The sequence below is a fragment of the Macaca nemestrina genome, chromosome 2 (assembly GCF_043159975.1).
Source record: "Macaca nemestrina isolate mMacNem1 chromosome 2, mMacNem.hap1, whole genome shotgun sequence".
Lineage (NCBI taxonomy): Eukaryota > Metazoa > Chordata > Mammalia > Primates > Cercopithecidae > Macaca > Macaca nemestrina.
The window spans coordinates 104945329-104972541 of record NC_092126.1 but is presented as its reverse complement, the minus strand read 5'-3'; the positions used below and the strand labels follow the sequence as shown (position 1 = coordinate 104972541).

At 40.8% G+C, this 27213-nt stretch overlaps 1 protein-coding gene across 8 annotated transcripts in view; it reads left to right on the top strand.

Annotated features, from left to right (window-relative positions):
- The window catches only part of LOC105480615 (unc-51 like kinase 4), a 682911-nt gene that overhangs the window by 353886 nt on the left and 301812 nt on the right, over positions 1–27213 (top strand). For 6 of the 8 annotated variants that reach the window (XM_071091486.1, XM_071091487.1, XM_071091489.1 and 3 more), the window contains one exon: positions 12402–12507. The exons of the other annotated variants lie outside the window; for them this stretch is intronic. In XM_071091486.1, coding sequence (XP_070947587.1) covers positions 12402–12507 — 106 coding nt within the window. The remainder of the gene's footprint in view (positions 1–12401; positions 12508–27213) is intronic. 8 annotated transcript variants of the gene reach the window in all.

Here is a 27213-nt window from a genome sequence, read left to right as displayed (position 1 = left end):
CATATCATAAATGTACATGCTTGCAGTTCTAAGTTACCTGCTTAGAATATTCTATTGGAAAACGGTGCTCTTGGCCTAAAATTTCAACCCTGACTGTAAGATGACTATCACCTCTTTAGAGATAGCCTTCTGCTGCAAAAACTGAAAAATTCTATTAGATACAAAAAGTGCTGCTGGCCTGAGGGTCAGCATGCATTATGTTGGGGTATTCCCATTTGCTCCAGAATAGTCTATTCATCACTTGCTGTTCAGGAGTAAGAGCTGACCTACCACAGGTGTTAAGGGCAACCAAATATGCAGCTCCAGGGAGCAGTGTTTATACAGTGTTACTCCAGTGTGGGCAAACATTGTATCTGTTTAAAGTTATATCCTTGAATCTTCTCTTGGCCTTTTGACTGAGATCAAGTATAAAATTACACCCTTGACTCTATAAGCCCTGATGTGATTTTTAGGTAAATAATTGTGAGGTAATAGGAAAGGAAGATGCACTTTTAAGTCCTGACCCTCCTCTTTATATTCCTTTCAGAGATTCAATTGCTTTGTCTTTAAAATTAAAGGATTGAAAAACAATTGAGCTCTTGGAGCTAGAGAATAGAAGGGTGGTTACCAGAGACTGGGAAGGGTAGTGGGAGGTTGGAGGGGAGGTGGGGATGGTTAATGGGTGGGGGCAAGAATGGATAAGACTTAGTATTTGATAACAGGGTGAATATAGTCAATAATAATTGTACATTTTAAAAAAAGTATAATTGGATTATTTGTGACACAAAGGATAAATACTTGAGGTGGTGGATACCCCCATTTCCCCTGATGTGATTATTATGCATTGCATGCCTGTATCAAAACGTCTCATATGTTCCATAAATATATACACCTCTTATGTATTCAAAAAAATTAAAAATTAAAAAATTAAAGGATTGAACTACAAAGGTCTGTAAGATTCTTCCAAGGTCTAGTAGCTTATTTTCTTGCTTTGCTTTAGGCTTTCCAGCTGGTTTGGGGCAGGCCAAGGCTTAGAACTGGACTCGGCCCAGTTTTTTTTCTGCTGTACCACACTACACTTTTACATTCTTTAAAACTTTGGCTTTAAGTAAACTTCTAGTCAATTCCCACTGAAATATTTTTTCCTGCAGGATTTACTAGTACCTCTTTGAAACTGGACTGTGAGTACCAACACTTGGTAAACTCCTATTAGGAAAAATTTGTGCACTCCCACAGAAAAAGACAATTGAATTTCAAATTGAAAATTGCCTTGTGATAATTGTATGTAATTAATCTTTCCATTCATTTTCGCTTGACATTTTCTTTCTTTAGGATGGGACACCTTGTAAGCAGTTATCTTTTGCAGAGAATCCTATTAAAATTGTTTCATGAAAATGTGTTTCCATGCCAATGCAAATGCTTCATGAGTGATTGACCAGGGTTTAGCATGCATGTGAGAGATTTTTGTGTATTTTACTTAAAGTAAAAAAATCTGAATTTATCACTTTTTGCAAACATTATTCAAAAGTGAATATAAATTGATTGAAAGCATTTTGGGAAAGGCCTTTTTTATCCTTTTGTAGTTCTACTTCACACCATTACTTAGCAAATTTTAGGTGCTCAATAAATGTTTATCAGTTGCTTAACTGAAGGCAGTTTCTAGTCACTGACTAGTTAATTTCTTGAAGGAGGCTCTCACACTGTCTGTGCCTTCTCTAGCTGTATTTACCCAAGCAACTTTGAGCAGGACTGTTTTTTCATTAATTTTTCAGAGACCACTGTGTACCAGGGACTGCACGTAGGCACTGGGGACCCGATTAAAAGTCCCAGTCCTGGCCGGGCATGGTGGCTCAAGCCTGTAGTCCCTGCACTTTGGGAGGCCGAGACGGGTGGATGATGAGGTCAGGAGATCAAGACCATCCTGGCTAACACGATGAAACCCCGTCTCTACTAAAAAATACAAAAAAACTAGCTGGGCGAGGTGGCGGGCGCCTGTAGTCCCAGCTACTCGGGAGGCTGAGGCAGGAGAATGGCGTAAACCCGGGAGGCAGAGCTTGCAGTGAGCCGAGATCCAGCCCCTGTACTCCAGCCTGGGCGACAGAGCGAGACTCCATCTCAAAAAAAAAAAAAAAAAAAAAAAAAAGTCCCAGTCCTGCCCTCAAGACACTCAGCATTGGGTGAGGGATGGGATTAACAAGTAATTAAGACAGTCACTGTATACTTGATGGCCACAGTGATGGCAGGCAGGCACAGAAAGTGAGGAAAACAGTCTTCAACCCAAGGCAGCCTTCCCCACAGACACCAGCTTCAGGAAACAACATCTGGCCTGCATTTTTAAGAGTGACCTTAGTTTGCTAGGACTTTGTTATTGCTATTTTCATTGCTATTTTTACTTTTGAACAGTGGCAGGGATGTGAGGAGAAGACTAAAGGAGTCATATGTCTGGATCTGTTCTAGTTCTTCATTTGTCCTCCCTACTTTGGGCTGGTCATTAGCTCAGATATTGTGTTGTGTGGCAGATTGGCCTCTCTTTCAACACTACAGGCAGATACATAAAAGGGGCACAGTCCATCCCCAGGGAGCTGGTCCTGGCAGCTTCCCTTTGGCTCCACTGCCAGGGTTCTCCTGCCTGAGCAGCATTGGCTCTGGCCCACTGCTCCTGCCTTGAGGCATAGGGCCGCATTGAGAGCCAAGAGGATGGAAGCTTCCTGCTAGAAGCCTAAATAACATGAAAGGGTAGGGCTAGGAAGGCCAAGTGACACAATTAACCTGCCAGAAGGGCATTCACAGCGCACTGCCATTGGTGTTGAATGAGGACTGGAATTCTAAAGACAAGCTCAGCATACTGATTGGCAAATGGTACTAGTTGATCCAAATACTCCCTTCTGTGCTAGCTGGAATGTATCGCTAATCATAACTTGTATTTGCTGCTGCTAGAGGGCCTCTACAGTATCTGTCAGTCAAATTTAAAAATAATTTTAAATTGCCTTCTCTCATGTCTTTGATCAGAAAGGTGGAGGAAGCCTTCAAATGATGATGCCCCACATAAAAAAAGGGGCTTAACTCTGTATCTCCAGACTCCTGGGGCGACAGCACCATACATTTTTGGCTACCGAGGGGAGAAAAGCAGGCTTCAGTGTTCTTCCTCTGCCTCCTCAGCCCCTGTCAGAGCCTGCTCAACCCCTAGAAGCCCTGACCACCTTGGCAGAGGGGCTGTTTACCTGATGCACAACTAGCAGAGCAAATGCCCACGGGCAGTTACCCCAGCACCTTCACCCTACCCCAAGCATTCCCCCCATGGACCCCTAAATCCTGGTCTTTCTGCCTAAGAAATCCACGTACATTATTTATGAGGTAAAAGACTGAATTAATTTTAAATTGGCTTGTGCCCTTTCAGTTTAACTCAACTTGTTCCCTTTCCTGTTTCTTAGCCCTAGGGGTCCGTATTTGGTTCAAAAACTCGTAAGAATGTTTCCCACATCATAATGCTGGATTGAAAGCACGGGAGTAACAACATCCCTGCATCTGCTGTCCCACGAGTTTTGTGGCCTCCCCTCCTTTCAGGGCTTTAAATCCAACCAGGGCTGTGGACAGAAACTGGACTGTGGTAGCAATGACCTTGGGCCTACTGTAAGCCAATATTCCCTGTGTTGGCCTACAGCCTTCCAGATTTAAGCCCCACAGCTGGAGATAGAGTCTCTGCCACTTTAGAAAGACGAGTCTGGGGCCGGGCACAGTGGCTCACACCTGTAATCCCAACACTGTCGGAGGCCGACGCGGGCAGATCACGAGGTCAGGAGATTGAGATCATCCTGGCTAACACGGTGAAGCCCCGTCTCTACTAAAAAAAAAATATATATATATATAAAAATTAGCCGGGTGTGGTGGCATGCGCCTGTAGTCGCAGCTACTCGAGAGACTGAGGCAGGAGAATGGCGTGAACCCAGGAGGCGGAGCTTGCAGTGAGCTGAGATCGCGCCACTGCACTCCAGCCTGGGAGACAGAGCAAGACTCTGTCTCAAAAAAAAAAAAAAAAAAAAAAAAAAGAGGAGTCTGGTAGCAGTAATGGAAGTGAGGCTGGAAGTTGAGACACCCATTAGGAGACTGTGGTCCCTGCTAAGGATGCCAATTGCGTGATGTTAAGCAGGTAAATGGGAATGGAGAGCAGAGGATAGATGCAAGAGGGGCTCAAGGGAGATTCGAGGGGACTTTGTGGCTGACTAGATGAGGGAGACACTAGGGAGGCCGTAGTCCCGATGATTCTAAGGTTTGTGGCTGATGACTGGGCAAGCTGTGGGACCTCCAATAGAAAGAGGAAAAGAAAGGAAAGTGTGAAAGCAAAGGGAGATGAACTCAATTTAGATTCCATTGAGTTTGTTTGTTTTTGTTTTTGTTTGTTTGTTTTTGAGACGGAGTTTCGCTCTTGTTTCCCAGGCTACAGTGCAATGGCTCAATCTCAGCTCACTGCAACCTCTGCCTTTTGAGTTCAAGCAGTTCTCTTGCCTCAGCCTCCCAAGTAGCTGGGATTATAGGCATGCGCCACCACACCTGGCTAATTTTGTATTAGTAGAGATGGGGTTTCACCATGTCTGGTTTAAGCTGCCTGTGACACAGCCTTGTGAAAAGTCATCAGTAATATGGAAATGTGTCCTCTTGCCCTCAAACATATTTATTTCACTTGAATACTCTGAAGACTTTTCTGAGCTTGGGTCTCAGAGCTCTAGGAATCTAGCCAGGTGTGAGAATGTTTGTGACAGAAAGTGACTGGATGCACCAGTACATCCTGGCACAGCACTTTGGTGCCATTGTACATGGAGTACACGATAGACTGCTGTTCTCTAGAGCAACAGCAAATTTGTTTTCTGAAATGTAGTTTAAGCATGTGTTGAATAGGATGTCATATGTGTTTCTAAGAGATTGTAGATGCTGTGTGCACAACACGTGTGTGCTTTGCTCTTCATTCTCTCTGTGGTTTCTCATCCCTACGATTAGTTGTGGTCCTTTAATTAGCTGTTAATTCATTGTTAAATTCTGGCCTGAACCAAAGGCAAAAGAGAGTGACCATGGTTCACTGTTACTTTTAGTTGTTAAAGGTATTTTCTACCTTGACTATTTAGATCCTCACCAAACTTTTAATTCAGACATCTGAAGTCTTTCAGTGGCATTTACATTGTCAAATACCAGAGTAAAGTAGAATGCCCTGTCTACAGTGAAACTGCTTTGGAAAGGCTGGTCATTTTTCACTAGTGTTTCCTTGCTGTGTCCTTGGTATTTCAGAGCTGTCCTCTTTAAGCACTGAAGCAATTAGTTTTGAGAAGGCTGATTCTTCAGGGTCCAGTGCTCTCCTGCCTTTCATTTGCTGAAACTGTACATTTTAATGAAGTTGTTTCATCTATGTTGCCAAACACTAGAATTTTGCTGCTTTAATTCTAATTATCTCTACTGGCAAATGCTATGTTTTATTAGAGCCCTCAAGTGTTTTGTTTATTAAATGTCCATACACTGGTATTAGGCACATAAATTAGCTCAGCTGGGCTTATGGATTACGGATGAAGGAGTTGAATATTTTCGTCATGTTAAAGTGTAGTGGGATTGCCTTTTGTGGGCTCTCAACGATGCCATCTTCTGCGAGTCACTTCCTTTTTCCCACAGCAGTCAGTGTGAACACAAGTGTCTGAATAATGTGACTATTGATAGTGGCCCTAGTATGTATTTTTATTTTGTGCTCATTCTTTCCTTTCCTGTAATTGCCTAATACCCACATCATGCTTCTTGGGTTATACTTTTTTTTTTTTTGAGATAGAATCTTGCTCTGTCGCCCAGGCTGGAGTGCAGTGGCGCGATCTCGGCCCACTGCAAGCTCCACCTCCTGGGTTCATGACATTCTCCTGCCTTAGCGTCCCGAGTGACTGGGACTACGGGCACCTACCACCATGCCTGGCTGATTTCTTTTTTTGTACTTTTAGTAGAGACGGGGTTTCACCATGTTAGCCAGGGTAGTCTCAATCTCCTGACCTTGTGATCCGCCCGCCTTGGCCTCCCAAAGTGCTGGGATTACAGGCGTGTGGGTTATACATCTTACAGTGTAGTGAAAAACATTGAGGGCGCTTATGAAGCCAGAAGATCGCAGTGGTGGGGGGAGGGGACAGGGAACGTTGTGGAATGAAAGGGAGGATAAGCATCACCATTACAGCCCCAGATTAGTGTTTCTCAGATTTTCACCCCACTCTAGACTTCTTTCAGTTTCTCCCAGGTAACACTGTGGGTCCACAGGTGGTGTTGGTTAACCTGGAGTGTGCTGAACGGCCTGGGTGACCCTGGCACTCTGCCCTCCTCTGATCACTAGGCAATGCTTCATGGTGATTAGGGGCAAGGCTTCTGCCATCCCATAGACCAAATCCCAGCTTCACCAATGAAGAGTTTGGCAAGTTACACTTGACTTCACTTAGTGATAAAAACAGTAGGACGATAGCCCCTTCCATGTTTTTGTAAGGGTTGAATGAGATGATGTAGGTGAAGTGGAGTACCGGACATGGCACGTAGTAAGTTCTCAATACATTATCAGTGCTGTCTTGGCCCAGCTCGGGCCCATGTGGCAACTCTGCTTGTAACTGGGCCCCTGACCCTGTCCCAAAAGCCTTGTTGCAGGTCTTCACCTGCTTTCATCTCTCCTTGCATGTATCAGGGCACAAAAAGTATAGACTCCTTGCTTTATTAATGAGCTGTGAGGATTGAAAAAAAATATATATCAAGATTTTACCTAATTTCCTGTATTGCTCTTTTACCCTGGGATTCAGTCTTAAATTTGGAGGAGTGGGAGGGGCTCTCCCAGAGGAGCATCTAATGATGAGATAGTCTTTAGTCAGAATCATCCCTCCCCTCCAACTCTGACCTATGGTCTTTGAACGAAACATGCGTGCCCTTGTCTCTTTCCACCAATCTTTCAGTTATACCCAAGAAGAAGTTGAGCCCCACATGTTCACTCTCAAATTTTCTCTTTTCATATATTCCTCTCCTCTGACTTTAAGAGGCAAATGTAATGTTTTTCAATGCACAGTTTACCCCCATAAGCTAATATGATTGCGAACAAGAAAAAAACCTTATTGAAGTTGCTAAGATAAATGAAATAGCACAGTTTGATACAAGTTAATAGAAGTATGCTTAATTCACATTTACACCTTCTCAACTGCCCTTTGCATGGGTTTAGCATTCTTTCTGGGGAAATGATGCTCTAGACCAGAGCAGCAGCTCTCTTAGTTCACCTAGAGAACCGTGTCATCAGCTTGAGCAGAAGCAATTACTGTGCTCTCAAGGTCTCCCTCCACTGCACTATGTAAGAAGGCATATATACCTATAAGAGGGAAGAGCAAGTAAAGATAATTCTGTAATATAATTTTTATAAAGCCCTTACTTTATTCTGAGCGAAGTTTATGATCTATGGATAGTTTATAAACCAACAAAGATAATAAAGAAAACAGTGTTTTTTAATAACGTCTAGAACAGAAGTGGAACCGTTTCCTCCAGGCTGGTTATGGGATTATTCATCTCTTTTTTTATTCTGTGCATCAGATATTTTTTTCCTAAGTACTCCTAGTAATAATGTTAGTGGGGAAGTTTGATAGAGTGTACCTTAGTTTTATACCCCTCTGCAGATTGAGTAGTGGGGCAGGCAGAGGCCTTTATTCTGCAGTGACTCTGGGACCTGCAGGAAGGGGGCCCCAGGACCTGATTGACTGGGATCTGATTCTGTGTTCTTAGCATCTAGGGTGAGTTAGCTTTTGTACTGAAGGAAGTACCTATATCAACAAGTGGCACTCACTCATGAGTACAGGAAAAGCTGAGGTATTGGCTTCAGAATGAGCAAAGTTATTGCCAAGGGTATTGTAGGAAATGTGCATTTAGTTACAAAAATGTGTATCTCAAAGAAACAATAGTTTTATTTCTGGTAAGACTGACCTATATTTGCTGACAGATGAGTCTTTCAACAAGGAGCAGTATGTGTCATTTTACCAAATGGGACCAAAAATAAAAGATTTATTAGCTTCACTTTCTTCACAAGAACAGGTTTTCTATGTATCGTTAGTTATTTTATCACGAGTAACATGTAGTGTCATCTTGGTGCTTATTAATCACCCTTTCCTTCCAACCAACTGTAAGAATAATTAGATGAAATTGGTGGCAGACCATCGCTTCCACATTAATCTTCTTAAGCTGGTGTCAGTGAAACATTCAAACATTAACATTCACTGCAAAAGTGCTCTTAAGCGTGTGTTTCTGAAGTTTAAAATTTCTAGTCATCAGTATTTGGAAAGCAAACACTTTGTCTTGTGTTAAACAATGGCATACATGGCAAAACCTATATGAAATCAAGTGGCTCTCATCAGTGGGAGGTACAAATCTGCTGAGAAAGCAGTTTCAGAGCCAGGTTCAGTGTGGGTATTTTTGTAAGCCTTGGATACCACCTGTCCAATCAAGAGATTCCTGGATTCTCTGCTTCATGTTCTCTCTCTGATACCCAGGCCATTAGAAGCCTCACCATCTAGAAGATCATGGGGCAGAGGAAAAGACAGAATGATGAAGCTGTCACTGGCTCTTAATGCTTCTGCCCGTGTGAGTTTAATTGACCAAAGCAAGTATCATTTTTATCACTAGTGTCATTTTCCAAGCAGGCAGGGAAATGCCATTCTACCGTATACCTAGGAGAGATAAGTGGGAAATTTGTTAGTCATTCGTAATGACTAACTCAAAAAAAAGTAGGGTAGTCATTAAAATGGAAAGCTGGTTTGTTGAAAAGTCTGATATCATCTATAGATAAAGCTTTGGTGAGTCTGATCAAGAGAGAGGACGCCGTGTAAAAGGCATCATAAATAGGGTCCAGGGAAGTTTTGTGAAGGTGTAATAGAATGCTTTGTAGGATTTTATTACAACATGTTTGAAAATCTAGATGTTGTAGATGGTTTTCTAGGGAAATAGAAATAACCACATTGGTTCAAGATGTTGTAGATGCCTGAGTAGAAGTGTTTTGTTTTTCCGTTTCTTTTTAAGTTCTACTGGTATGATATCGTGAAGTATATATTTGATCTTCTCCCCTGTTTCCTAGCATATAACTCCTAAAATCCTTAGAAACTCTGTCTTCAGGTGTTGTCATTTTGTATGCTAATGAGTTGATGGCTGGCATCCCCTACGATAGCTTCAGGATGGTGGCTTGTCACCTGAAAGACCAAGGCAACATTAGAGGGCTGAAAACTTTCAGTCGCAATCCCCAACCTCTGGGGAGGCGAGAGGGGCTGAGGTTAGGTTGATCATTTATGGCCAGTGATATAATCAGTCTTGCCTATGTAACACAGCTTCCATAAAAACCCCAAAGGACCTATAACAGAACCCCAAAGTTCAGAGAACTTCCACATAGCTGAATATGTACAGGTTGCTGGAGGGTGGTGTGCCCAGGGAAGACACAGAAGCTCCACAGCTCTTCTCCCATACCTTGCACTATGCATCTCTCCATCCATGTCTTTAATATCCTTTATAGTAAAATGGTAAATGTGTTTTCCTGAATTCTGTGAGCTGCTCTAGTAAATTAATTGAACCCAAAGAGGGAATCACGGGAACCCCAACTTGATGCTGGTGGGTCAGAAGTTCCAGAGCCCCAGACTTGCGATGACTGTCAGAATAAGGGAGGAGGGCGTAGCCTTGTGGGACTGAGCCCTCGCCCTATGGGGTCTGATACTATTTCCAGGTAGATGGTGTGGAGTTGAATCAGAGAACACTCAGCTTGTGTCAGCTGCAGAATCGATTGTTTGCTTCATGTGTGGGGAAAATCCCCACGCATTTGGTCACAGAAGTCTCCTGTGTTGATTATTACTGAGTGAGGGAAGAGAAAAAGCACTTTGAATTTATGTGTGTTTTTCCACACAACTGGTAGAAATGTATGGAGGCTAGTTGCTTGTATGAGTGAGTTCTACCAGATCTCCTAGAAACACATATTAGATGCACAATAAATATTTTTGGAATAAAATGGATGGACAAGGTTAGCATGAGATTGATACTAAAATCAGAAGAGGGTGTCACTCATCAGTCAGTATCACTTATGAACATAGATGCAACAATCCTAAAGAAACTTAGCTGACAGAGTCTAGAAGTATATTAAGAGAATAAACACGTGTCTACGTCTTCAAATCTTTGCTCAGATGTCATTTTCTGAAGGAGCTATGCTTTGCTTGCTCTAGCATTGCAGCTTCCCCTGCAGTACTCCAAGCCAACTTGTCCTGTTCCCTATTTTCTCTCATAGCGTATCTCACCTTCTAACATATCTTGTAGTTATTTGTTATGTTATTTATCATCTTCTCCTCGTGGTACAAGGTAAACACCATAAGGGCAGGGCTTTTCTTCTGTTTTGTTCACTGATACAAGCCAACTACCTAGAATAGTTGGCACTTAGTATTTGTTGCAAAAATAAATAATCCTGAATATAAAATAAGGATCCTTGATTGGATTCCGGAAGAGAAAAGGCCATCAGTGGAAAACTGGTGCCACTTGAATAGTCTGTAGCTGAGTTATTAATATCTGTAAATTTCTTAGTTTTGATGAATATAACATGTTTAGGGTAAGATGTTAACATGAGGGAAAACTGGGTGATGGGTATATGGAAGCTCTCTGTACTATCTTTGAAACTCTTCTATAAAGCTTAAGTTATTGAAAAAGAAAAGCTTATTAAAATGAATTAAGAGATACCAAGAGGCTTCAGCATTTAAAAAGTAAAATAAAATTTCTGTTAAATGCCAGGCACGGTGGCTCACGCCGGTAATCCCAGCACTTTGGGAGGCTGAGGTGGATGGATCACGAGGTCAAGAGATCGAGACCATCCTGGCCAACACAGTCAAACCCTGTCTCTACTAAAAATACAAAAAACAAAAACAAAAACAAAAACACAAATTAGCTGGGCATGATGGCACACACCTGTAGTCCCAGCTACTCGGGAGGCTGAGGCAGGAGACTCGCTTGAACCCGGGAGGTGGAGGTTCAGTGAGCCGAGATCACACCACTGCACTCCAGCCTGGCGACAGAGCAAGATTTCATCTCAAAAAATTAAAAAAAATAAAAAAATTCTGTTAAATGACACCTTCTCAATGAGTCTTACCCTGACCACCCAATTTCAAATCATGTGCAGCCCCACTGCTGCCCTCTCAACTTCGCTTCCCTGCTCTGCCTTTTTCTTTTTTGCCAGAGTACTCTGCTATCTTCTAATACATTATACAGTTCACTTATTTATTATGCTTTTTGTTGTCTATTTACGTGAGGATAGGGGACTTTGTTCACTAGCATACCTCAAGTGCCTACTATAGTGCCTGGCACAAAATAGCTATACGTTAAAAAACAACCCCACAGCAAACCATATGTTTCTCTGTGGGTGAGGGGTGGAGAAAGTGAATATGAAAAGGTCTAGATTAAGCCTACTAATTAATATGCTTGTTGCTTTTCAGAGTTGGATTAGTTGTTGGCAGAATAGTCATGGTGAATGGGCATAGGACTTAGAGCGGGGCAAGCTAGACTCCTGGGAGTCCTCACTCTCAGTAGGTACTTATAGGACCCTGAGAGTGAGGAGTACTACCTTACATTTTGCACCCTGTGTGTCTCTCTTGCCTCATCCTAGTTCCAGACTGCAAAGACTGCCTCTTTAGTTTTGAATTATATGAAATTTAATAATTTCAATTATAATCTGTGTTAATTGCTTAATTTTAAAAAATATTCACAGCAATGAAAAAGGGAACAAAAGCAAAGCAAGTTGTTTGTAAGACCCTTTAAAAATTACAAAGAAATGATTCTGCCTTTAAAGTGAGAAATTAAGACTAAAGAATAACTCATTTTCCATTCTCTTTAGGACCTAAGTTACTCCCTCCTGTATGATGCTAAGTGTTGAGGAAAGCAAAATTCACAATTCACTCTTTTAGGTCCAAATGTAGCTTATTGCACTGAAGCAGTAATATAATAAATCAGATCAAATGTACTAAAGTGGGAAAATATCAGTACCAGCATAATGTTGAAACTGCAGAAATATTTGCTTGAAGTAGTTCTCTTTTGTGATCTCAAATTCATCTTCAGGCATGGTCTTCTGAGTTCTACATATTTGAATTCCTTTGTCACCCACCTAAAGCATGGAGGACCATGTGTTGTCTCTCAGCTCATGGGCAGGGGAGTCCGTACTGCAGCACTGGTGTCTGAGTGATTTACCTTCCCTCCCAGCTCACTTAGCTCACTGATGGGATTTGTCTTAACACAGAAGGATGTGCTTCATTAAAGTGCAAAAAGGCTATCATTTAACCTTGTGCAAAGAATGAAGCAATGGAGATCATTTGCTCATTTGTCTTTATGATGATGTAATTGTATTTCTGTATGGTTATGTTGGGAATTATGATCTATTGCAGGAACATCAGGAGAGCATTCTGGGTAATACCATGCAAAGTGTGATTGCGTTACTCAACAATCTAGTTGCCTGCAAAGATTCGAATATGAAACTACTTTATGAACAAGGTAAATGCTTCATAGAATTACTCTCTGATTGAGTTTTGCCTATTTGTACATTTTTTCATCTTAGCGTGGAGTCTAGAAATACCATTTAAAGTTGATGAGTCAAAATAGATAAGAATTTTTAAGTAATATCACTGGCAAAATTTGGAAGTGTGGGATGGTTTCTCTAAGATAATTCATTCTCTTAATGGCATAAAGTCAATAGGCACTGCTTAAAGATGACAAACCAAGAAATAGAAGTGTACTCATAGTATTTAGACTGATTGCTGTCTGTATTCATCTGTTTTCTGTTGCTATAACGGAATAACTAAGACTGAGTAATTTAAAATAAAAAGAAATATATTTTGTACAGTTCTGGATGCTGAGAAGTCCAAGATTGAGGGGCTGCATGTCGTGAGGGCCATCTTGCTATTGGAGACTCTTTGCAGAGTCCAAAGGCAGTGTAGGACATCACAGGGTGAAGGAGCTGAGCTTGCTAGCTCAGGTTTCTTTTCCTCCTCTTATGAAGTGACTAATATCCCATCCTAATGATCTCATCTAATCTTAACTACTTCTCAGAGTTCTCACCTCTCAAATACCATAGTTGGATTTCCCATCCTCTTAATGCCATTATAATGGGAATTAAGGGTCAGCATGAGATTTGGAGGGTACAAACATTTGAACAGTAAGACTGCCAATCAAAATAAAAACAGATATGACCAAAAGCACCTTGGAAAATGAGACTAGGTGTGTTGACAGTGGTTTACTTTATATCTTATGCACGTCTGTACTGTTACAATTCTAAAAATCATGTACAGTCATGCATTGCATAACTACAGCAGTGTGTTCTGCGATATACATCATTAGGCAGTTTTATCATTGTGTGAAAACCATAGCGTGTACTTACACAAATCTAGATGGCATAGCCTACTATACACGTAGGCTGTATGGTATGTATGGCCTGTTGTCCCTAGGCTACAAACATGTAGTGAATACTGTAGTCACTCGTAACACAGAGGTGTAAGTATTTGTATATTTAAACATATAAGTATTGTGTATTTAAACATAGAAGAGATGTGGTAAACATATGATATACAAGATAAAACATGATACACCTATATAGGGCACTTACTATGGATGAAGCTTGCGGGACTGAAAGTTGCCCTGAGGGAGTCTGTGTTTGGGTGGTGAGTGAATGTGAAGGCCTAGGATGTTGCTGTACACTACTGTAGACTTTATAAACCCTGTACACTTAGGCTACACTCGATTTATTTAAAAAAAAAAAAAAAAAACTTTTCTGACTGAGTGCAGTGGCTCATGCTTGTAATCCCAGAACTCTGGGAGGCCAAGGCTGGCAGATCACTTGAGGTCAGAAGTTTGAGGCCAGCCAGGCCAACTTGGTGAAACCCCATCTCTACTAAACATACAAAAATTAGCCAGGTGTGGTGACGGGCGACTGTAGTCCCAGCTACTTGGGAGGCTGAGGCAAGAGAATCACTTGAAGTGGGGAGGTGGAGATTGCAGTGAGCCAGGATTGCACCACTACACTCCAGCCTGGGGGACAAGAGTGAGACTCCATCTCAAAAAAAAAAAAAAAAAAAAAAAAAAAAGAAAGAAACATCCCTGTCTGACAGCTCCGAAGAGAGCAGTGGTTCTCCCAGCACGGTGTTTGAACTCTGAGAACAGACAGACTGCCTCCTCAAGTGGGTCCCTGAACCCCGTGTAGCCTAACTGGGAGACACCTCCCAGTAGGGACTGACAGACACCTCATACAGGCGGGTGCCCCTCTGGGATGAAACTTCCAGAGGAAGGATCAGGCAGAAATATTTGCTGTTCTACAACATTTGCTGTTCTGCAGTCTCTGCTGTTGATACCCAGGCAAACAGGGTCTGGAGTGGACCTCCAGCAAACTCCAGCAGACCTGCAGCTGAGGGACCTGACTGTAAGAAGGAAAACTAACAAACAGAAAGGAATAGCATCAAGATCAACAAAAAGGACATCTACACCACAACCCCATCTGTAGGTCACCAACATCAAAAACACAAAGTAGATAAAACCACAAAGATGGGGAGAAACCAGAGCAGAAAAGCTGAAAATTCTAAAAGCCAGAGTGCCTCTTCTCCTCCAAAAGATCACAGCTCCTCTCCAGCAACAGAACAAAGCTGTATGGAGAATGACTTTGATGAGTTGACTGAAGTAGGCTTCAAAAACTCGGTAATAATAAACTTCTCTGAGCTAAAGGAGCATGTTCTAACTCATTGCAAGGAAGCTAAAAACCTTGAAAAAATGTTAGACGAATGGCTAACTAGAATAAGCAGTGTAGAGAAGACCTTAAATGACCTGATGGAGCTGAAAACCATGGCACGAGAACTTCGTGACGCATGCACGAACTTCAATAACCAATTCAATCAAGTGGAAGAAAGGGGATTAGTGATTGAAGGTCAAATTAATGAAATAAAGTGAGAAGACAAGTTCAGAGAAAAAAGAGTAAAAAGAAATGAACAAAGCCTCCAAGAAATATGGGACTATGGGAAAAGACCAAATCTACGTTTGATTGGTGTACCTAAAAGTGATGGGGAGAATGGAACCAAGTTGGAAAACACTCTTCAGGATATTATCCAGGAGAACTTCCCCAACCTAGCAAGGCAGGCCAACATTCAAATTCAGGAAATACAGAGAACACCACAAAGATACTCCTCTAGAAGAACAACCCCAAGACACATAATTGTCAGATTCACCAATGTTGAAATGAAGGAAAAAATGTTAAGGGCAGTCAGAGAGAAAGGTTGGGTTACCCACAAAGAGAAGCCCATAAAACTAACAGCAGATCTTTTGGCAGAAACCCTACAAGCCAGAAGAGAGTGGGGGCCAGTATTCAACCTTCTTAAAGAAAACAATTTTCAACCCAGAATTTCATATACGGCTAAACTAAGTTTTATAAGTGAAGGAGAAATAAAATCCTTTACAGACAAACAAATGCTGAGAGATTTTGTGACCACCAGGCCTGCCTTACAACAAGAGCTGCTGAAGGAAGCACTAAACATGGAAACAAACAACTAGTACCAACCACTGCAAAAACATGCCAAATTGTAAAGACCATCAATGCCATGAAGAAATTGCATCAAGTAATGGGCAAAATAACCAGCTAACATAATAATGACAGGGTCAAATTCACACATCACAATATTAACCTTAAATGTAAATGGGCTAAATGCTCCAATTAAAAGACATAGACTGGCAAATTGGATAAAGAATCAAGACCCGTCAGTGTGCTGTATTCAGGAGACCCATCTCACATGCAGAGACACACATAGGCTCAAAAAAAAAGGGGTGGAGGAAAATCTACCAAGCAAATGAAAAGCAAAAAAAAGCAGGGATTGCAATCCTACTCTCTGATGAAACAGACTTTAAACCAACAAAGATAAAAAGAGACAAGGCCATTACATAATGGCAAAGGGATCAATTCAACAAGAAGAGCTAACCATCGTAAATATATATGCGTCCAATACAGGATCACCCAGATTCATAAAGCAAGTCCTTAGAGACCTACAAAGAGACTTAGACTCCCACACAATAATGGGAGACTTTAACACCCCATTGTCAATATTAGACAGATCAACGAGACAGAAGGTTAACAAGGGTATACAGGACTTGAACTCAGCTCTGCACCAAGCAGACCTAATAGACATCTACAGAACTCTCCACCCCAAATCAACAGAATATACATTCTCCTCAGCACTACATCACACTTATTCTAAAACTGACCACATAATTGGAAGTAAAGCACTCCTCAGCAAATGTAAAAGAACAGAAATCACAACAAACTGTCTCTTAGACCACAGTGCAATCAAACTAGAACTCAGGATTAAGAAACTCCCTCAGAACTGCTCAACTACGTTGAAACTGAACAACCTGCTCCTGAATGACTACTGGGTAAATAACAAATGAGGCAGACATAAAGATGTTCTTTGAAACCAGTGAGAAGAAAGACACAACGTACCAGAATCTCTGGGACACATTTAAAGCAGTGTTTAAAGGAAAGTTTATAGCACTAAATACCCACAACAGAAAGCAGGAAAGATCTAAAATCAACACCCTAACATCACACTTAAAAGCACTAGAGAAGCAAGAGCAAAGACATTCAAAAACTAGCAGAAGGCAAGAAATAACTAAGAGCAGAGCAGAACTGAAAGAGATAGAGAAACACAAAACACTTCAAAAAACGAATGAATCCAGGAGCTGGTTTTTTGAAAAGATCAACAACTTAATAGACAACTAGCAAGATTAATATAGAAGAAAAGAGAGAATAATCAAATAGACACAATAAAAATGATAAAGGGGGATATCACCACTGAACCCACAGAAACACAAGCTACCGTCAGAGAATACTATAAACACCTCTATGCAAATAAGCTAGAAAATCTAGAAGAAATGGATAAATTCATGGACACTACACCCTTCCAAGACTAAACCAGGAAGAAGTTGAATCTCTGAATATAACAATACCAGGCTCTGAAATGGAGGCAATAATTAGTAGCCTACCAACCAAAAAAAGTCCAGGGCAAGATGAATTCACAGCTGAATTCTACCAGAGAGGTACAAAGAGGAGCCGGTAACATTCCTTCTGAAACTATTCCAATCAATAAAAAGAGGGAATTCTCCCTAACTCATTTTATGAGGCCAGCATCATCCCGATACCAAAACTTGGCAGAGACACAACAGAAAAAGAAAATTTCAGGCCAAAGGTGAACATTGATGTAAAAATCCTCAATAAAATCCTGGCAAACCAAATCCAGCAGCACATCAAAAAGCTTATCTACCATGATCAAGTGGGCTTCATCCCTGGGATACAAGGCTGGTTCAGCATACACAAATCAATAAGCGTAATCCATCACATAAATAGAACCAATGACAAAAACCACATGATTATCTCAATAGATACAGAAAAGGCCTTCGACAAGATTGAACAGACCTTTATGCTAAAAACTCAATAAACTAGATATTGAAGGAATGTATCTCAAAATAATAAGAGCTATTTATGACAAACCCACAGCCAATATCATATTGAATGGGCAAAAACTGGAAGCATTCTCTTTGAAAACCGGCACAAGACAAGGATGCCCGCTCTCACCACTCCTATTCAACATAGTGTTTGAAGTTCCAGCCAGGGCAATCAGGCAAGAGAAAAAAATAAAGGGTATTCATTAGGAAAAGAGGAAATAAAATCATCCCTGTTTGTAGATGACATGATTGTATATTTAGAAAACCCCGTTGTCTCAGTCCGAAATCTCCTTAACCTGATAAACAACTTCAGCAAAGTCTCAGGATACAAAATCAATGTACAAAAATCACAAGCATTCCTATACACCAATGATAGACAAACAGAGAACCAAATCATGAGTGAACTCCCATTCACAGATGCTACAAAAAGAATAAAATACCTAGGAATCCAACTTACAAGGGATGTGAAGGACCTCTTCAAGGAGAACTACAAACCACTGTTCAACGAAATAAAAGAGGACACAAAGGGAAAAGCATTCCATGCTCATGGATAGGAAGAATCAATATTGTGGAAATGGCCCTACTATCCAAGGTAATTTATAGATTCAGTGCCATCCCCATCAAACTACCAATGTCTTTCTTCCTCAAAATTGGAGAAAACTACTTTAAAGTTCATACAGAATCAAAAAAGAGCCCGCATTGCCAAAATAATCCAAAGCAAAAAGAACAAAGCTGGAGGCATCACGCTACCTGACTTCAAATTATACTACAAGGCTACAGTAACCAAAACAGCATGATACTGGCACCAAAACAGATATATAGACCAATGGAACAGAACAGAGGCTTCAGAAATAATACCACACATCTACAACCATCTGATCTTTGACAAACCTGACAAAAGCAATGGGGAAAGGGTTTCCTATTTAATAAATGGTGCTGGGAAAACTGGCTAGCCATATGTAGAAAGCTGAAACTGGATCCCTTCCTTACACTTTATAGAAAAACTAATTCAAGATGGATTAAAGACTTAAATGTTAGACCTAAAACCATAAAAACCCTAGAAGAAAACCTAGGCAATACCATTCAGGACATAGGCATGGGCAAAGACTTCATGATTAAAACACCAAAAGCAATGGCAACAAAAGCCAGGATAGACAAATGGGATCTAATTAAACTAAAGAGCTTCTGCAAAAGAAACTACCATCAGAGTGAATAGGCAAGTACAGAATGGGAGAAAATCTTTGCAATCTACCCATCTGACAAAGGGCTAATATCCAGAATCCACAAAAGAAGTTAAACAAATTTACAAGAAATAAAACAACCCCATCAAAAAGTGGGCAAAGAATATGAACAGACACTTCTCAAAAGAAGACATTTATGCAGCCAACAACACATGAAAAAAATGCTCATCATCACTGGCCATCAGAGAAATGCAAATCAAAACCACAATAAGGTACCATCTCATACAAGTTAGAATGGTGATCATTTAAAAATCAGCAAACAAAAGGTGCTGGAGAGGATGTTGAGAAATAGGAACGCTTTTACACTGTTGGTGGGAGTGTAAATTAGTTCAACCATTGTGGAAGACAGTGTGGCAATGCCTCAAGGATATAGAACTAGAAATACCATTTGACCCAGTGATCCCATTACTGGGTATATACCCAAAGGATTATAAATCATGCTGCTATAAAGACACATGCACACGTATGTTTATTGCGGCATTATTCACAATAGCAAAGACTTGGAACCAACCTAAATGTCCATCAATGATAGACTGGATTAAGAAAATGTGGCACATATACACCATGGAATACTGTGCAGCCATAAAAAGGGATGAGTTCGTGTCTTTTGCAGGGACATGGATGAAGCTGGAGACCATTATTCTTAGCAAACTATCACAAGAACAGAAAACCAAACCCCACATGTTCTCACTCATAGGTGGGAATTGAACAATGAGAACACCTGGACACAGGGTGGGGACCATCATGCACTGGGGCATGTTGGGGGGTGGGGAGCTGGGGGAGGGATGGTATTAAGAGAAATACCTAATGTAAATGACGAGTCGATGGGTGCAACAAACCAGCATGGCACATGTATACCTATGTATCAGCCCTGCATGTTGTGCACATGTACCCTAGAATCTAAAGTACATTTTTAAAAGTTTTTTCTTTGTTCCATAGGAAATTAGCTTACTATAACTTTTAAACTTCATAACTTAAAAAACCTTTTCTATTTGTTGACTCTTTTGTAATAACACTTAGCTTGGAACACAAGGACATGGTATAGCTTTATGTCCTTATTCTATAAGCTTTGTTTTGTTGTTGTTGTTGTTTTTATTGTTTTGTTTTTTTGAGACAGAGTCCCACTCTGTTGCCCTGGCTGGAGTGCAGTTAGGCGATCACGGCTCACTGCAGCCTGAACTCCCTGGGCTCAGGTAGGAGGCTACCTCAGCCTCTCTAGCAGCTGAGACTACAGGCGCATGCCACCATGCCCAGCTAATTAGTTAGTTAATTTATTTTATTTTATTTTATTTTATTTTTTAAATTTATTTATTATTATTATACTTTAAGTTGTAGGGTACATGTGCATAACGTGCAGGTTTGTTACATATGTATACTTGTGCCATGTTGGTGTGCTGCACCGATCAACTCGTCATTTACATCAGGTATAACTGCCAGTGCAATCCCTCCCCCCTCCCCCCTCCCCATGATAGGCCCCTGTGTGTGATGTTCCCCTTCCTGAGTCCAGATGATCTCATTGTTCAGTTCCCACCTATGAGTGAGAACATGCGGTGTTTGGTTTTCTGTTCTTGTGATAGTTTGCTAAGAATGATGGTTTCCAGCTGCATCCATGTCCCTACAAAGGACACAAACTCATCCTTTTTGATGGCTGCATAGTATTCCATGATGTATATGTGCCACATTTTCTTAATCCAATCTGTCACTGATGGACATTTGGGTTGATTCCAAGTCTTTGCTATTGTGAATAGTGCTGCAATAAACATACGTGTGCATGTGTCTTTATAGCAGCATAATTTATAATCCTTTGGGTATATACCCAGTAATGGGATGGCTGGGTCGTATGGTACATCTAGTTCTAGATCCTTGAGGAATCGCCATACTGTTTTCCATAATGGTTGAACTAGTTTACAATCCCACCAACAGTGTAAAAGTGTTCCTATTTCTCCACATCCTCTCCAGCACCTGTTGTTGCCTGACTTTTTAATGATCGCCATTCTAACTGGTGTGAGATGGTATCTCATTGTGGTTTTGATTTGCATTTCTCTGATGGCCAGTGATGATGAGCATTTTTTCATGTGTCTGTTGGCTGTATGAATGTCTTCTTTTGAGAAATGTCTGTTCATATCCTTTGCCCACTTTTTGATGGGGTTCTTTGTTTTTTCTTGTAAATTTGTTTGAGTTCTTTGTAGGTTCTGGATATTAGCCCTTTGTCAGATGAGTAGATTGCAAAAATTTTCTCCCATTCTGTAGGTTGCCTGTTCACTCTGATGGTAGTTTCTTTTGCTGTGCAGAAGCTCTTTAGTTTAATGAGATCCCATTTGTCAATTTTGGCTTTTGCTGCCGTTGCTTTTGGTGTTTTAGACATGAAGTCTTTGCCCATGCCTATGTCCTGAATGGTACTACCTAGGTTTTCCTCTAGGATTTTTATGGTATTAGGTCTAACATTTAAGTCTCTAATCCATCTTGAATTAATTTTCGTATAAGGAGTAAGGAAAGGATCCAGTTTCAGCTTTCTACTTGTGGCTAGCCAATTTTCCCAGCACCATTTATTAAATAGGGAATCCTTTCCCCATTTCTTGTTTTTCTCAGGTTTGTCAAAGATCAGATGGCTGTAGATGTGTGGTATTATTTCTGAGGACTCTGTTCTGTTCCATTGGTCTATATCTCTGTTTTGGTACCAGTACCATGCTGTTTTGGTTACTGTAGCCTTGTAGTATAGTTTGAAGTCAGGTAGCGTGATGCCTCCAGCTTTGTTCTTTTGACTTAGGATTGTCTTGGAGATGCGGGCTCTTTTTTGGTTCCATATGAACTTTAAAGCAGTTTTTTCCAATTCTGTGAAGAAACTCATTGGTAGCTTGATGGGGATGGCATTGAATCTATAAATTACCTTGGGCAGTATGGCCATTTTCACGATATTGATTCTTCCTATCCATGAGCATGGTATGTTCTTCCATTTGTTTGTGTCCTCTTTGATTTCACTGAGCAGTGGTTTGTAGTTCTCCTTGAAGAGGTCCTTGACATCCCTTGTAAGTTGGATTCCTAGGTATTTGATTCTCCTTGAAGCAATTGTGAATGGAAGTTCATTCCTGATTTGGCTCTCTGTTTGTCTGTTACTGATGTATAAGAATGCTTGTGATTTTTGCACATTAATTTTGTATCCTGAGACTTTGCTGAAGTTGCTTATCAGCTTAAGGAGATTTTGGGCTGAGACAATGGGGTTTTCTAAATATACAATCATGTAATCTGCAAACAGGAAGAGTTTGACTTCTTCTTTTCCTAACTGAATACCCTTGATTTCTTTCTCTTGCCTAATTGCCCTAGCCAGAACTTCCAGCACTATGTTGAATAGGAGTGGTGAGAGAGGGCATCCCTGTCTTGTGCCAGTTTTCAAAGGGAATTTATCCAGTTTTTGCCCATTCAGTATGATATTGGCTGTGGGTTTGTCATAAATAGCTCTTATTATTTTGAGGTACGTTCCATCAATACCGAATTTATTGAGCGTTTTTAGCATGAAGGGCTGTTGAATTTTGTCAAAAGCCTTTTCTGCATCTATTGAGATAATCATGTGGTTCTTGTCTTTGGTTCTGTTTATATGCTGGATTATGTTTATTGATTTGCGAATGTTGAACCAACCTTGCATCCCAGGGATGAAGCCCACTTGATCATGGTGGATAAGCTTTTTGATGTGTTGCTGAATCCGGTTTGCCAGTATTTTATTGAGGATTTTTGCATCGATGTTCATCAGGGATATTGGTCTAAAATTCTCTTTTTTTGTTGTGTCTCTGCCAGGCTTTGGTATCAGGATGATGTTGGCCTCATAAAATGAGTTAGGGAGGATTCCCTCTTTTTCTATTGATTGGAATAGTTTCAGAAGGAATGGTACCAACTCCTCCTTGTACCTCTGGTAGAATTCAGCTGTGAATCCATCTGGTCCTGGACTTTTTTTGGTTGGTAGGCTATTAATTATTGCCTCAATTTCAGAGCCTACTATTGGTCTATTCAGGGATTCAACTTCTTCCTGGTTTAGTCTTGGAAGAGTGTAAGTGTCCAGGAAATTATCCATTTCTTCTAGATTTTCCAGTTTATTTGCGTAGAGGTGTTTATAGTATTCTCTGATGGTAGTTTGTATTTCTGTGGGGTCGGTGGTGATATCCCCTTTATCATTTTTAATTGCGTCGATTTGATTCTTCTCTCTTTTCTTCTTTATTAGTCTTGCTAGTGTTCTGTCAATTTTGTTGATCTTTTCAAAAAACCAACTCCTGGATTCATTGATTTTTTTGGAGAGTTTTTTGTGTCTCTATCTCCTTCAGTTCTGCTCTGATCTTAGTTATTTCTTGCCTTCTGCTAGCTTTCGAATGTGTTTGCTCTTGCTTCTCTAGTTCTTTTAATTGCGATGTTAGAGTGTCAATTTTAGATCTTTCCTGCTTTCTCTTGTGGGCATTTAGTGCTATAAATTTCCCTCTACACACTGCTTTCAATGTGTCCCAGAGATTCTGGTATGTTGTATCTTTGTTCTCATTGGTTTCAAAGAACATCTTTATTTCTGCCTTCATTTCGTTATGTACCCAGTAGTCATTCAGGAGCAGGTTGTTCAGTTTCCCTGTAGTTGAGCGGTTTTGGTTGAGTTTCTTAGTCCTGAGTTCTAGTTTGATTGCACTGTGGTCTGAGAGACAGTTTGTTATAATTTCTGTTCTTGTACATTTGCTGAGGAGTGCTTTACTTCCAATTACGTGGTCGATTTTGGAGTAAGTACGATGTGGTGCTGAGAAGAATGTATATTCTGTTGATTTGGGGTGGAGAATTCTATAGATGTCTATTAGGTCTGCTTGCTGCAGAGATGAGTTCAATTCCTGGATATCCTTGTTAACTTTCTGTCTCGTTGATCTGTCTAATGTTGACAGTGGAGTGTTGAAGTCTCCCATTATATTGTATGGGAGTCTAAGTCTCTTTGTAAGTCTCTAAGGACTTGCTTTATGAATCTGGGTGCTCCTGTATTGGGTGCATATATATTTAGGATAGTTAGCTCTTCCTGTTGAATTGATCCCTTTACCATTATGTAATGGCCTTCTTTGTCTCTTTTGATCTTTGATGGTTTAAAGTCTGTTTTATCAGAGACTAGTATTGCAATCCCTGCTTTTTTTTGTTCTCCATTTGCTTGGTAAATCTTCCTCCATCCCTTTATTTTGAGCCTATGTATGTCTCTGCATGTGAGATGGGTCTCCTGAATACAACAGACTGATGGGTCTTGACTCTTGATCCAGTTTGCCAGTCTGTGTCTTTTAATTGGAGCATTCAGTCCATTTACATTTAAGGTTAAGATTGTTATGTGTGAAGTTGATCCTGCCATTATGATATTAACTGGTTATTTTGCTCATTAGTTGATGCAGTTTCTTCCTAGCCTCGATGGTCTTTACATTTTGGCATGTTTTTGCAATGGCTGGTACCGGTTGTTCCTTTCCATGTTTAGTGCTTCCTTCAGGGTCTCTTGTAAGGCAGGCCTAGTGGTGACAAAATCTCTAAGCATTTGCTTATCTGTAAAGGATTTTATTTCTCCTTCACTTATGAAACTTAGTTTGGCTGGATATGAAATTCTGGGTTTAAAATTCTTTTCTTTAAGAATGTTGAATATTGGCCCCCACTCTCTTCTGGCTTGGAGAGTTTCTGCCGAGAGATCTGCTGTTAGTCTGATGGGCTTCCCTTTGTGGGTAACTCGACCTTTCTCTCTGGCTGCCCTTAAGATTTTTTCCTTCATTTCAACTTTGGTGAATCTGGCAATTATGTGTCTTGGAGTTGCTCTTCTCGAGGAGTATCTTTGTGGCGTTCTCTGTATTTCCTGAATTTGAATGTTGGCCTGCCCTACTAGGTTGGGGAAGTTCTCCTGGATGATATCCTGAAGAGTGTTTTCCAACTTGGTTCCATTTTCCCCCTCACTTTCAGGTACCCCAATCAGACGTAGATTTGGTCTTTTTACATAATCCCATACTTCTTGCAGGCTTTGTGCATTTCTTTTTCTTCTTTTTTCTTTTGGTTTCTCTTCTCGCTTCATTTCATTCATTTGATCCTCAATCGCTGATACTCCTTCTTCCAGTTGATCGAGTCGGTTACTGAAGCTTGTGCATTTGTCACGTATTTCTCGTGTCATGGTTTTCATCTCTTTCATTTCGTTTATGACCTTCTCTGCATTAATTACTCTAACCATCAATTCTTCCACTTTTTTTTCAAGATTTTTAGTTTCTTTGCGCTGGGTACGTAATTCCTCCTTTAGCTCTGAGAAATTTGATGGACTGAAGCCTTCTTCTCTCATCTCGTCAAAGTCATTCTCCGTCCAGCTTTGATCCGTTGCTGGCGATGAGCTGCGCTCCTTTGCCGGGGGAGATGCGCTCTTATTTTTTGAATTTCCAGCTTTTCTGCCCTGCTTTTTCCCCATCTTTGTGGTTTTATCTGCCTCTGGTCTTTGATGATGGTGATGTACTGACGGGGTTTTGGTGTAGGTGTCCTTCCTGTTTGATAGTTTTCCTTCTAACAGTCAGGACCCTCAGCTGTAGGTCTGTTGGAGATTGCTTGAGGTCCACTCCAGACCCTGTTTGCCTGGGTATCAGCAGCAGAGGCTGCAGAAGATAGAATATTTCTGAACAGCGAGTGTACCTGTCTGATTCTTGCTTTGGAAGCTTCCTCTCAGGGGTGTACTCCACCCTGTGAGGTGTGGGGTGTCAGACTGCCCCTAGTGGGGGATGTCTCCCAGTTAGGCTACTCAGGGGTCAGGGACCCACTTGAGCAGGGAGTCTGTCCCTTCTCAGATCTCAACCTCCGTGTTGGGAGATCCACTGCTCTCTTCAAAGCTGTCAGACAGAGTCGTTTGGGTCTGCAGAGGTTTCGGCTGTGTTTGTTATTGCCCTGTCCCCAGAGGTGGAGTCTACAGAGACAGGCAGGTTTCCTTGAGCTGCTGTGAGCTCCACCCAGTTCGAGCTTCCCAGCAGCTTTGTTTACCTACTTAAGCCTCAGCAATGGTGGGCGCCCCTCCCCCAGCCTCGCTGCTGCCTTGCTGGTAGATCACAGACTACTGTGCTAGCAATGAGGGAGGCTCCATGGGTGTGGGACCCTCCCGGCCAGGTGTGGGATATGATCTCCTGGTGTGCCTGTTTGCTTAAAGCGCAGTATTGGGGTGGGAGTTACCCGATTTTCCAGGTGTTGTGTGTCTCAGTTCCCCTGGCTAGGAAAAGGGATTCCCTTCCCCCTTGCGCTTCCCAGGTGAGGCAATGCCTCGCCCTGCTTCAGTTCTCGCTGGTCGCTGGTCGGGCTGCAGCAGCTGACCAGCACCGATCGTCCGGCACTCCCCAGTGAGATGAACCCAGTACCTCAGTTGAAAATGTAGAAATCACCGGTCTTCTGTGTCGCTCGCGCTGGGAGTTGGAGACTGGAGCTGTTCCTATTCGGCCATCTTGCTCCGCCCCCGGTTCATGGTTTTTAAAATTCGTTCGGCTAGTCTATACCTTTTAAGTGGGGAGTTTAATCCATTTATATTCAAGGTTATTATTGATAGGTAAGGATTTATTTCAGTCATTATGTTATTTATCTTCTGATTGTTTTGCATATCTTTTGTTTCTTTGTCTTTTTTTTTTTAATTGAAGTTAATAACTACTTAGGCTTTATGTTTTACTCACATTTGAGTTTTTTCTGCTTCTCATTTTTGTGTTTGGTCTAATAGTAAGTTTTATACTCATGTGATGGTAAATATTGTCCACTCCCTTTCATATGTAGGATTCCTGTAAGCATTTATTTTTATTTTTTATTTTTATTTTTGTGACTGGCCTAGTGGTGATGAGCTCTTAGTTTGTGTTTGTCTGCTAAAGATTTTATTTATCTTACATTTTGAAGGATAGATTTGCTGGGCATAGTATTCTTAGCTCACAGGGTTTTTGTTGTTGTTTTCTCTTCTTTTTTTTTTTTTGTTTTTGCACTTCAAATATATCATCCAGTTGTCTCCTGACTGTAGACTTTCTTCTGAGAAATGCAGTTAGGCTGATGGTCATATCCTTATATGTGACTTGACACTTTTTTTCTTTCTATTTTTAGAATTCTCTGTTTTTCTTTGACTTTTGACAGTTTGACTATAATGTACCTTAGAAAAGACCTTTTTGGGTTGTATCTGATTGGGAATATTTGAGCTTCCTGTTTCTGGAATCTAAAGATCTTGCAAGACTTGGGAATTTTTCAGCTATTATTTTATTACATAGGTTTTCTATGCCGTTGCCTATCTCTTCTACTTCTGGAACACCCAAAATTTGAATATTTACTCTCTTTATGGTGTCTGCTATATCAGAGAAACTCTTTTCATTTTTTTTTAAGTTTTAATTTTTATTATTTTTTTACCTGACTGGGTTATTTCAAGACCTTTCTTCAATTTCTAAAATTCTGTCTTCTTCTTTATATAGTCTGTTATTGAATTTCTTGATTTAATTTTTATTCCATTCATTTAATTCTTCAGTTC